At 40.1% G+C, this 12,241-nt stretch overlaps 1 protein-coding gene across 1 annotated transcript in view; it reads left to right on the plus strand.

Annotated features, from left to right (window-relative positions):
• The window catches only part of exoc4.L (exocyst complex component 4 L homeolog), a 240,322-nt gene that overhangs the window by 14,944 nt on the left and 213,137 nt on the right, over window positions 1-12,241 (plus strand). Inside the window, exons 4-6 of the mRNA XM_018252779.2 lie at window positions 1,249-1,433; window positions 3,947-4,053; window positions 6,232-6,475. Coding sequence (XP_018108268.1) covers window positions 1,249-1,433; window positions 3,947-4,053; window positions 6,232-6,475 — 536 coding nt within the window. The remainder of the gene's footprint in view (window positions 1-1,248; window positions 1,434-3,946; window positions 4,054-6,231; window positions 6,476-12,241) is intronic.

Genomic DNA, 12,241 nt, shown 5'->3' on the forward strand with positions numbered 1-12,241 from the left:
CTAGTATAATTATAACCTTTTGTAATTAATTAGCTGCCTAAGTTTATGGCTTTAACTTACCGTCGTGGAAATTGCAGAATATACCAGCATTGATAAACAAGAAATTAATATCTTTATTTAAATAAAATAGAGTTTGCTTTATTGCTTTATTTAATTTCATATTTTAAAACTGTACTTTTTGCTATATAAGATTTAATTTGCATTCACGCATTTAAGTTCTGACCCATCTTGCTTTTTTCATTTACCTACATACACTGTATAACCTGAGAGCTAACTAGCTTATTTTAGGAACCATCCAACCGAGTGAATGGAGATTAATTAGAAGTAAGCATTCAGCAGTTTATTTTAATGGAACTGGTAGGAGGTCTTCATCCTGGATATAGACCTTTTACTGCCTATGAATGTTACTGTGAAAGAGTTAAATAGGCCTTCTGCTATTACGGTAATGGTAGAAGGTTAATAAGGCTTGGTAGTGCAGTGAAAAGGTACGAGTCATTTTTCCCCCAGACTATTAATGCCAAACCCGCTGATACCAGCAGATTGTAGAAAGATATTTAATGCAATTTGGTGTAGCATGAGGTTATCATAAGTGAACATCTTAAGCTAGCTTTTCATGACACTCGCTATATGATCTCTGTTCAGTCAGCAGCAATCTATAATGAAGAGCAATGAACTGGCATTATAGTACTAGCATTTTATTTGTTTTAACAACCTATTAAGATGGCCACAGACACAAAGATAAAATCGTACAAAACAAAGGGTGTCATTTGTAAAAAATGTTATGCACTTTTCGCATTTGGGTTTTATTTTCTGTGAATATTTGGTAGAGGTGGAGATACAGTGCAGTAAAATTGATTTTGTTGATGATTAAAAATAAGGTAAATTAAATTAGGTATGGTTTGTATAGTAGAAACCAATGCAGCAAAATCTTTTGCGGGCAAGGTACTAAGATTGAACAGCTAGTAAAAATATGTGCTCTGAACAGCTTACCTATAGCTAGTCTGAGACCATGAATAAAATACAGTATTCAGCTTACAATACAATGTATTTGTAATTACGTTGTGTAATTTTTGAGCTGTGGAGCATTTTACAACACTTAAAAACAGTGTAATATCTTAGTTTTGCAAGTGTAAAAATATTACTAACACAAAATAAGAGTCTTGTTTAGTGTTAACATTAAATGCTTTCCAGTAGCAAGAGTTCACCAATTCTACATTACCGCTTTTGTTTTTCTTCTTTTTTTAATAGGTATCTGCTGTTGACTCCTTGGAAGGGCACTTACTTCAGGTGGAGGGGCTTAGTGATCTGCGACTGGAGCTTCATAGTAAGAAGCTGAACATGCATTCTGTGCTGATTGATGAGCTGCACCGTCATCTTTACATTAAATCAACTAGCCGGTTAGGGCAGTGGAATAAAGATAAAATGAGGAGCAGGTAAGATAATATTTGCAACTAAACCATTATGAGTTAAATTGATTAAAAAGCAAGTTTTTACTGTTATCTCATGTGCTGTCTGAAAGTATAAGGATCCAGTTTGGGAATTGGGAAGGCAGTGTTGTATTATTTCATTTGAAACTAAAACTGGCCATACAAATTAAGATCTGTTCATATGTTGAAGTCATCAAATGAGAAGGTAGGCCACATTGGGGTGATCTATTATTTACCACCCTGGGAAAATGTTGAATTATATAAGCAATCAAGGCACCCACAAGTTATCAGTTACATGACTGGTGCTCCTGACAACAGAATACTGCCCTGGCCTGGGGTTCTTCTCAGAAAACACCGTGGGTAGATCCTCTTCTTTCTTCAAAATCATGTGCATGCGCAGTGAAGACAAGTGAAGAAAGTCAGCTTTTTAATCTACTGTGCCTGAACACCCAAGCAAGGAAAGACGAGGCAGGAAGAGGATCACTCTGTGGTGCTCACTCGAAGAACTCCAGGCCTGGGCCTTATTTTCTGGGCCTTTCTGCTGATAGGAGCACTGGCCCAGGGTTATCAGGTAAGTGAATACAATCACTGGCACCCCCCAATGATTGTTGCCTTTCATTCTGATTTCATTAATATGGCCTTAGAAGGAGTTTTTTTGTAATTTCCTCTCATACAATTACATATCTAGTTCTGTAGCTTGTTTTGTGTAATATTTAGACCCTTCCTGCCTGACAGGGCATTTTGGTTAAAAAAAACATGAAAAGAGCACCGATTTGTGCACATGCTTTTTTTAATGTTTATCTAACAATTTGCTATATATAACACTTGCACAAAGACAAAACTTTTTGTTTGTTTTTAACTGTGATTTCGAGCATTACCATCAGGACTAGTGCGATCACATAAGGTCACAAGTCAGCAGATTCAGTAGCTGTAGAATCTCCTTTATTTTCCTTGGGAAATCAGTCACTTGGCAAGCACAGAGAATGCTGATGTAGCCGTTATGTTCCTTGCTTCAAATACTGCAAGTCTAATAAATGATAGAATACGCTTGCTGAGTGCGCAGGCCAAATTACAAATGTATTTTTCCATTTTGAGATGTGCCGATCTTAAAATGATCACCACGCAAAGCCCTTTAATAGTCACATATATATCAAATTCCAAAAAGGTCCTTTTTAATATTTTCACAGAACAAAACCAAGACTTCAGAGAAATGGCTGTGATAGATCAATAAATTAATTTAATAATAACATGTATGACATGCATCATGTTATACAGGTATGGGATCCGGTATCCGTAAACCCGTTTATCCAGAAAGCATCGAATTACGGAAATGACATCTGCCATAGGCTCCATTTTATCCAAATAATCAAAATTTTTAAAAATGATTTCCTTTTTCTCTGTAATAATAAAACAGTACCTTGTACTTGATCCCAACTAAGATAGAATTAATCCTTATGGAAAGAAAACCAGCCTATTGGGGTTCTTTAATGTTTACATGATTTTCTAGTAGACTAAAAGTATGAAGATCCAAATTACAAAAAGATCCATTATCTGGAAAATCCCGGGTCCCGAACATTCTGGATAATTGGTCCCATACCTGTATTTATATTGTATTTCCACATATAATGCTATACACTTTATTCTGTGCTATTATTTTAAAATCATTAGTTGAACCTCTTATCTCTGCTGCCTTCTACGTAATTATACTAAATATATATATAATAATTATATCAATAGCTGCTGTGGCAAGGATTGATATCTCCCCAAAATATACTGTAATAATAAATGTAGTATTGTTTGTGCTTTAATATAGATAAATTTAATAACCCAAAAATGATGTGTATACACAACAATAAATAAGTTAAATCATCCTCTCTAAAAAGGGTCATTCTCTGCTTAGCCCAGGGATTGTGTTTTGACAGTGTGCTTGAAATATGAGCACCAAATGTCCTAGGCTACTTCAGTTTAGTTAAATTTATGGATTTTACTAAAACACTCTTGTCACAGTGATCTTTTTGCAACCATCTGGTGGTGATAGTAGTGGTGGTAGTGGTGGGGGGCAGTGGTGAAATGGTTCTACACTATATAGGCACCGTGTATGTAACTTCTACATGCCTAGCGGCCAATTAGTGTCTTTAGTACCATAGAAGTGTTTTTAAACTTACATTTATTATAATACCACTGTGCTCCCAAATATAATTCCTTTGAAACAGTGCTACAGTTAGGGAGATTGGGTGAGTGTTTTATTCATAGTTGGCTACGTTAAGTGCAGAATAATATAAGGAATCCCATGGCAACTACTGGGTATCTTTGATTAACTTTGTCACTAAAGCAATAGTTGTTCTTAATATCTCTGAGTTATAGAATGACATTTTGTATTGTATTAATATTATTCAGTAAGGGAGTGTATCAATCGGAAAATACCAAAGACTTACTGTCTGGGGACATTATAATAACTAAACATGTGTGCTCACTTGTCTTTGTTAATACTCAAAATCTCTCTCTTTTGTTAATTTCAGCTTACTTGTGAAGGATTCTCCAGTACCTCTTGTAGATGTTACCAATTTATCAACACCTCGTAAATTATTTGATGGCTCCCATTTTGGGACTCCTTCTTGCTCAAGTGGTAGGTATTTCTTTTGTTTCATTGCTGTTTCCTAAGTGTAATGCCACAAACACAATGAAAACCATGTTATCCACCATTGATTTGTGTGATGAAGCTTTGCCCAAGAAGCAAGCTAATGAGAAGTTGTGCATCACTTTTTGGATGATGGTAGGTCTTTCCTCCTCTATTAATTCTTGTACTTTCCTGCAAACAGCCTATGAAACTTGTTTGTAGAAAATATAGTCATGTATTTAGGCTCAGAAAATTCTTGAAGAAGCAGAAAATGTAAGTTTTGGTGATACCTTTTATTTGCTAACTGAATAGGTAACAATTGCAAGCTTTTGGAGCACACGGGTCCCTTTGTCAGGTAAAATACAAATGAAAGCTGGAAAGGCACACCATATATACAGTTAGATTACTGAAAAAGGGTTTATCGACAATAAATTATAAAGTTACAGTAGACAGCGATAACTTGTAGAGATAATACAAGTAGTTAGGTTAGGGTTCTAAATAGTCCAGGTCTGGATTCAGTCTGGTCATATACTGTAGTTTGAACTAGACCAAGACAGAATAGGGTAAGGTTAACACAACAGTGCAAATTATCTTTACAAGAAAAAAGTAAAGATACAGGTAAACGTTCAACTGAGTGGGATAACATATGGAACCAGAACTTATCCACTTCACACGTCCATACCAGAATGTAACAAATAAACTACAAATAAATAATAATAATTAGGAATTGTGACCTGTAAAGATAAGACAATATTTCAGCCCATATATTGATAAGCCCCCTAGGGTAAGCACTTTAGCTTTAGTCAAGGAAGCAAACACTAGTACAGCCAGCAGCACCTTGTTGTGAGGTGAAGTCAACCTAAGAAAAGTGTCTTTTAAGTTGTAGATTGTCTTTAGCTGTGTTTTTTTCTAGGTGTCATATCCCTTAGTTAAAGTCATATCTGAACATAAAACTCCTGTCTCTGTTCAGGCCACATTCTAGGGTGTTATACTTTCTCATGAGTTCGAATTCCCACTCCTTCCGCTCCTGTTGTGTCTTGAAGTTACCCTTTAAAACTGTGACCCGAAAATCTTTGATGCCGTGGGTATTGCTGCAGAAGTGTGCTGCCACTGGGGCATCTGTGTTGCCATGCTTTATGTGGGAGTTCATCTGTTGGCGCAGTGTTTGTCCTGTTACTCCCACATAGAGTCCTGTAGTGGGCATTTCAAACACATTAGTAGGTATACCAGGTTGTCTGATTTGCAGGTAAATTAACTTTTTATCTGGTGTTCCTGTTGACGGTGGGGTATTGGTAACTTTTCTACTGCGTGTATGTGTGCACAGGTTTCACACCTTTTTTTTTTGCAGGCACGAAGATGTGCCATTTTCTGCAGGGCCTTGTAGAGAGCTACATACAGTCATTTCTTTTACAATTGGGGCTGTTTGTATGCTAGGAGTGGAGGTTCTGTAAATATATTCTGCAGCCTCCATTGGTTGCAGTTCCATTATGGTTTTGCATAAAGACTCCAGATAGGGGTTATATTTAACAACAAAGGGGCACGGTTATTGTTGTCTGTCTTATTGTATTTGAGGAGGTTTTCTAGAAACTGCTCTCTTTATTTGCCTGTCTGTCATTCCAGGCCTATATACTTGTTGGATGAAGTCTCTCCTGAGCTCAGACAGCCAAGTATCCCGATCAGTAGGGGTCTGAGCAAATGTGGTTATATCATATTGCTTGGCTGTAAATTATGGGTATGGCTTATATTATTTATTTGTTATTTTCTTATATTTCTACCCAAAACATATAAGGAAATCCATAATTTACAGCGCAAATATTTTTGATGAATGTGCCCCTTAATATTTCAGCTGAAATCAATGGCATTGAAAAACAGGGTGCTAAATCTGTATATTTACTCAAAATATTAAAACATAAATTAGCTGAAGAAAATATTTGTATTTAATATTTTTTGTCCGATCTCTTATTTTCTGTTTGTCTTGGCATTTTGTTTGTAAAATGTGTTTTATTTATTTATTTATTTTTTGTTCTGCCCTACATTTCTAATTATTCAAGTGAAATAAATTAATAATTACTGTTTCCATTTAAACTGTTAAATACCTTCAAATGAATTGGTATTGGCCAGAACTTCTGTGCATGATTCCTACTATAGAACATTAATTATGAAAATATGCCTATTATTTTTCTCCAGTCAAAGAGCTGAATCTAGAGGACATAAAAGAGGACTCTGACTCTGACCCTGAGGAGAACAGCAAAGTTTTTATGGGGATTCTTATCAAAGGTCTGGCTAAGCTGAAGAAAATCCCAGAGACTGTTAAAGCCATAAAAGAACGTTTAGAGCAGGAATTAAAGCAAATTGTGAAAAGGTCCACTACTCAGGTAGCAGATAGTGGCTATCAGAGAGGAGAGAATAATACTCAGGAAAACCAACCACGGTAAGATAAGGATAATGGGGAATCAAATTGTATTGAAATTGACAGCAGTGGGTTACAATTGTATTTTTTTTTTAGCAAAATATCAAATGCATTGGCCACTTTAAAGTGACGTGTAATGTATTTTGTTGTGTTTACTGTATGTCTGATGTTTGTATCGCTTTAAGTAATAGTAGTTATTTTTTACTGTTACCACCCAGGAACTACTCTCTTTTTAAGTATCAACAAATACTATGTGGGATTAATTGTTTAAACAGTTGGCCCCCATAAAATTAACTATTATTAGGACAGCAGTATTCGAAAAACACATGCAATTAGTTCTTTTTTTTTTTTTTTTTTCCTCTGTGGTTTTTGAAATATTTTAATCTTATATGAAATTCTTGGAATTTCAACTGCTGTCTGGGTGCTGTGGCGTAATCACCCTAGCAACCAAGTACCAATTTGAAATTTAGATCTAAAGGTGAAGGCCAGAAAGAAAGAAAGAAAAAGAAAGAAAGAAAGAAAGGAAAATATATAACTCCTGAGTTGATATATTAATGGCCAAATGGGCATCGAGACTAAATATGCATTTTTAATGTATTTGCATGAAAGATTATATTTTAATATCCCCAATATGTATGGAACACAAAAAATGGGGACGTTTTTCATTTTGCTAAGAGTATTAATAAGGGTGTTCACTGTAAGCCCTATTCATTCAGCTAATGTTGAAAAGGGGTGTATATTGTCCTTTTAAGACAGACCTGCTTCTATGAACTAAATGTTCTAAGGTGTTTATTATCTAAATATAAACCTGTACCCTAGTTTAAGACTAATGCCACATGGGTCTGAAACTGCTAAAAACACTGAAAAGTTTGAATTTTTGCACCAAAATCCATTGTGTGTTAATGGTCATCAAAATGCTCATAAAAGGAAACATAGCAAGGGAATAAAGGGATAGCGTGAATATAGGCACATCCGGCCTTTTTGTTAAAAGTGTAAGCAGTGCCCAAAGGACTCTAGCCAGCACAAATCCAGGGTCAGGCACTGCGACTGTGTAAGGGGACATACATATACCTCTGGGCCCATCGGGTCTACTCACTGCTCCTGTTTAGTGTCACCCCTGGACTGTCACTTTGGACCTGAGCCCAGCTAATTGTAGGAGCGCAGTGTATGGTGCTCACAGGCCCTTCTGCATACATCAGCGGATTATGGAACACGGTCTGGTGTTCAAGTGGTAGACCTGTACCCTCTATCATGCCAGATTGACCTGCTACCCTGAATGGTCGACCCATTCACCACCAGTAATCCTCACGTACGCTTTCTTCTTCCTTCTAACCAAGTCTTTATAAGCAGAATTATACTGTTGCGTTTTGTCCAGTGGAATACAAAGATGGGAAAACACTCTCAAAAACAAAAATCTGACACAGCAACGAAGCTTGAACGCTTTGCAAGAACGACATCTCAGGGCCCATCACAAGACTCTGCTAATGCTTCACCTCCATCATCACCCGGCCTCCCCTCCTATGGACCAGGAGACAAGAGAACCATCCTCGTCGGAGCTGCTTGCATCGATAATGGAGAGTCGTACAGCGACTACAACACAGCTAGAGAAAATAAAAGTGGATCTCTCGCTCTTATGGCATGACCTCCAAAATATTAGAGAACGCACTACCGAACTGGAGACAAGGGTCTCCACACTGGAGGACACTGTAACTCCTCTTCCAAACGACATCTCAGAGATCAAACAGCAACTGAAGTCAGCTCTTGACAAATCTGACGACCTAGAAAACCGACTACGCAGGAACAATGTGCGGATCATAGGTCTACCAGAGAAGTCAGAAGGTCAACACCCTGAATTATTCATAGAGAACTGGCTCAAAGTTTTGCTGGGAGCGGAGACCTTCTCCAATATTTTCATGGTTGAGAGAGCGCACAGAGTACCGACTAGACCCCTACCACCGGGGGCCCCTCCTCGACCATTTCTTCTCCGCATACTAAATTACAGAAATCGCGATGCTGCACTATGAGCGGCCAGACACAAAGGGCCTCTCTCCTTTAATGGAACCACTGTGTCGCTGTATCCAGACTATTCACCGACCATACAGAAACAGAGGGCTACCTTCACTGCAGTCAAGAAGAGGCTCAGAGATGCTAAGATTCCATACAGTATGATCTACCCCGCTAAACTACGCGTAGAGGAAGGAGACAGAGTCCAAATTTTCAGTACACCCACCGAAGTCGACGATTGGATCACCCGAAAACAACCCGGGAGATCACCACCCTGCAACTAGGCTGAAGAAGAACACCTTAAAGACCGGACACTCTGCTCATAGTGTGCCCATCGGTATGATCTGAGTCTGTCGACATACTGTCATATTGGTGAGTAGCTGTTATTATGCACCCCTCCTGTAAGCTACAGTTTCCCTCGCACACTCATCCATGGCCCAACGGGCTGCCTCCCAACATCGATCCCTTGCTAACCACCTCGGTAAACGGCTGCGGACCCCACCACTGGTCTCACCTTCAAAGCACAGACATAAGGCCCAGCCCTTAGATATGCTCAAGTGGAACGCATAAACATTTACTGGACCCCTTATTGTCAGACTTTTGTACTTGGGGGTACTGGATCACTGCACCCTGACACATAGGAGCAAATTCACTAAGGCGCGAAGCGCCGAACGCTAGCGTTAATTCGCTAGCGTTTGGCATTTCCGCTACTGCGCAAATTCACTAACGAACGCTGGCGTAGTTTCGCTAGTGTTACTTCGCAACCTTACACCAGGCGAATCTTCGCTAGCGACGAAACTACGCAAATTCACTAACTTACGCAGTGTAGCGAACGCTACCTTTTACGCTAGACTTCCTTCGCCACCTCAGACCTGGCGAAGCGCAATAGAGTAGATAGGGATTGTTTCAAAAAAAGTCAAAATTTTTTCTAAGTCCCAAAAAACGCTGGCGTGTTTTCTACATGATGGTTGATAGGCTGAAATTTTTTGGGGCTCCCCTTCCTCCCCCCTACTTTTCCTGACTCATGGGAACTTACCTAGACAGTGGGCACATGTGTAGGGCAAAATAAAATTTTTATTTGCAGATTTGAAGGTTTTCTAGGCATTTGTAGTGCAGATGCGTGTTCCTCCATTGAAATTTGAATTTCGCACGGTATGCAAATTAGCCTTCGCTAGCGCAACTTCGCTTTATATAGCGAAACAACGCTAGCGCAACGCCGCAACTTTTCGCTACCCCTGTGCGCAGTGAATTTGCGGAGCTCTGGCGAAAATTCGCCTGGCACAACTTCGATTCTTAGTGAATTTGCCCCATAGAGACTAATGCTGGTACCAGAATACACGCTCCTGGTTACGGGGCTACACATTGCTTACAAGGTTACATCCTGATCTCACTCTCATCAGAGTTGTACCGGTCAACACGACAGGTGCATGGGCGGCCGGGACATACGGCATCCCATTTAAATTTTTGAACAATTTATTATTGCATTTGTTGCTTACTACTGTTATATTACCATGTTTATGGGTTAAGAAGGAGCGCTGCTTAGGCCGCCACAGCTACACTCCCCATGTCATGTAATTGTTACGGGTATAGGCCCACCCAGGTTTGGGGGGTGGGCAGGGAGGGAAGGGATTGTTTGTTTGTCTATTGTTTGATGTTTAACAGACATATGTATGCAAAGCACTCTACCACAACAAGAACTGACAGGAGCACTAGTCAAACACCAATAAGATACCAGTCTGTCAGTCCTTATCCAGAATTATTATGGGGGACATAAAGTTAATGTCATGGAACGTTTGAGGTCTGAACTCAAAATTTAAGAGGGCCCTAGTATTTGATTATGTAGCCAGATATAAGCCAGACATACTCCTACTGCAAGAGACGCATCTGGTAGGGCAAAAATTGCTGGCACTTAAGAAACGGTGGGTTGGGTATGCCTATCACTCCCACTATTCCACTCACTCCAGAGGAGTTTCTGTACTGATCCGTAAAACTTTACAATTTGAGCTCCTAGACCAGGGGTCAGCAACCTTTACTATCAAAAGAGCCATTTTGCCACCTCTTCCACTAAAGAAAATTAGTCTGAAGCCGCAAAACATAACATAGCTTATAAACTTTTAAAAACACTGAATAGCCCTATTAAATGCTAGTGTTCTCATCTGTTTAATATGACTTCTGTTTCTGAAGCTCCATGCTGATCTTCCCTCTCTTGAGTGTGTGACCGGGGTAACGTCCATGAGGAATCATCTTGCTGCGGATCAGTCTTGCCTGTCACTCCTGGGACGTCTTTTACAGCCCTCGCTCCTGCTGGCGGCTTCCTGAGTGTGCGACCGCGGTAAGCTAACCGCTAGCTTACCACGGTCGCGCACTCAAGAAGCCACCAGCAAGTGTGGGCTGTATAGCCGACATGACAGGCAAAGCCGCAAGACTGAGCCACAGCAAGCAGGATGAAGAGCCACATGAGGCTCCGGAGCCTCAGGTTGCCTACCCCTGTCCTAGACCTAACCACTGACCACTATGGGTGATTCATAGTTCTCAACTGCAGAATAAATAACCAAGAAATGGTACTGGTTAACTTATATATGCCACCCCCCTTCAGTAGGGAGACACTAGACCTAGTATTTACCAAGGTGTCACTATACCTCCCCAACCCGCTCTGTATAATTGGAGACTAAAATACGGTAATGGACCCTCAAAATGACAGGCACCCCACTGCAACACACCAACCTTGCCCACTAAAACAATGGACTGAAGCTCTAGGGCTATTAGACATCTGGAGGCTTAAAAACCCCCTGGGAAGGCAATTCTCCTGTCATACGGTGGGGAAACATACCTTGTCACGGTTAGATATGGCCATCGCATCTTTAGACTTTACACAATGGGTAAAAGACACCAATTACCTCCCAAGAGCCTTGTGAGACCATGCTCCCCTGCAACTGCTGATTAGCACTACACCGAGGCAGGGACACTCTCTTTGGAGACTATCCCCCCTGTGGCTCAACAGCACAGAGGTGACGGAGGCATGTAAATCTGAATACACTGCATATTGGGGTGCAGCCGCTAGGGGCACGCTCATCTCGGCAATTGCTGGAGTACGCAAATTGGCTAAACAGGCTGTCGCTGAGGCAGAGGAGAGGGTCTGGGAAGCAGAACGTGCATACGGTGATAGGGAGGAGGATGCTAACCACCAGGCACTAGTACTTGCCCAAAGAAACTTAGAACTAGCACAAACGGCTATTACCAGGAAAAAAATACTGTATTCAGCCCAGAGATCCTTTGACCAAGGAGATAAAAATGGGAAGACTTTAGCATACCTAGCAAAAGCGGTCCAACCGTCTACACTGATTCCCAGGATCAAAACAAATGCAGGCGTGTAAAGCTGTGAGTGTGTTTTCGGGGTCTGGGTTAAACCAGTTATGTATGAACGCTAGTTGGCTTGCATAGTAATACATTTGCAGATGCGGAAGGGCTAATCCCCCCCTTATCCAATGGAGCCTGGAGTGTTAGCCTGTTGACTCTAGGGGGGACAAAAGCAAATTGCCATGACATGGATGAGCCCACAACCCCCTACAGTAAAGCAATGGGTAAAACTGATCAATACCAGGCTCCCGATGATAAAACTAACATACATAGCCAGACAGTGCCCAGAAAATTTTGGGAACCCTGGTTAGAGCTCTGTCCCGAAGTAGACCCAGAGTCTCAATAAATGCATGTATATGAGAGAACATATTTGTAATATAACTATTACTTTTTCAGCAAATTGAGTCCTATATAAGCACGCTCAAA

Source organism: Xenopus laevis, chromosome 3L (genome assembly GCF_017654675.1).
Source record: "Xenopus laevis strain J_2021 chromosome 3L, Xenopus_laevis_v10.1, whole genome shotgun sequence".
Classification (NCBI taxonomy): Eukaryota; Metazoa; Chordata; class Amphibia; order Anura; family Pipidae; genus Xenopus; species Xenopus laevis.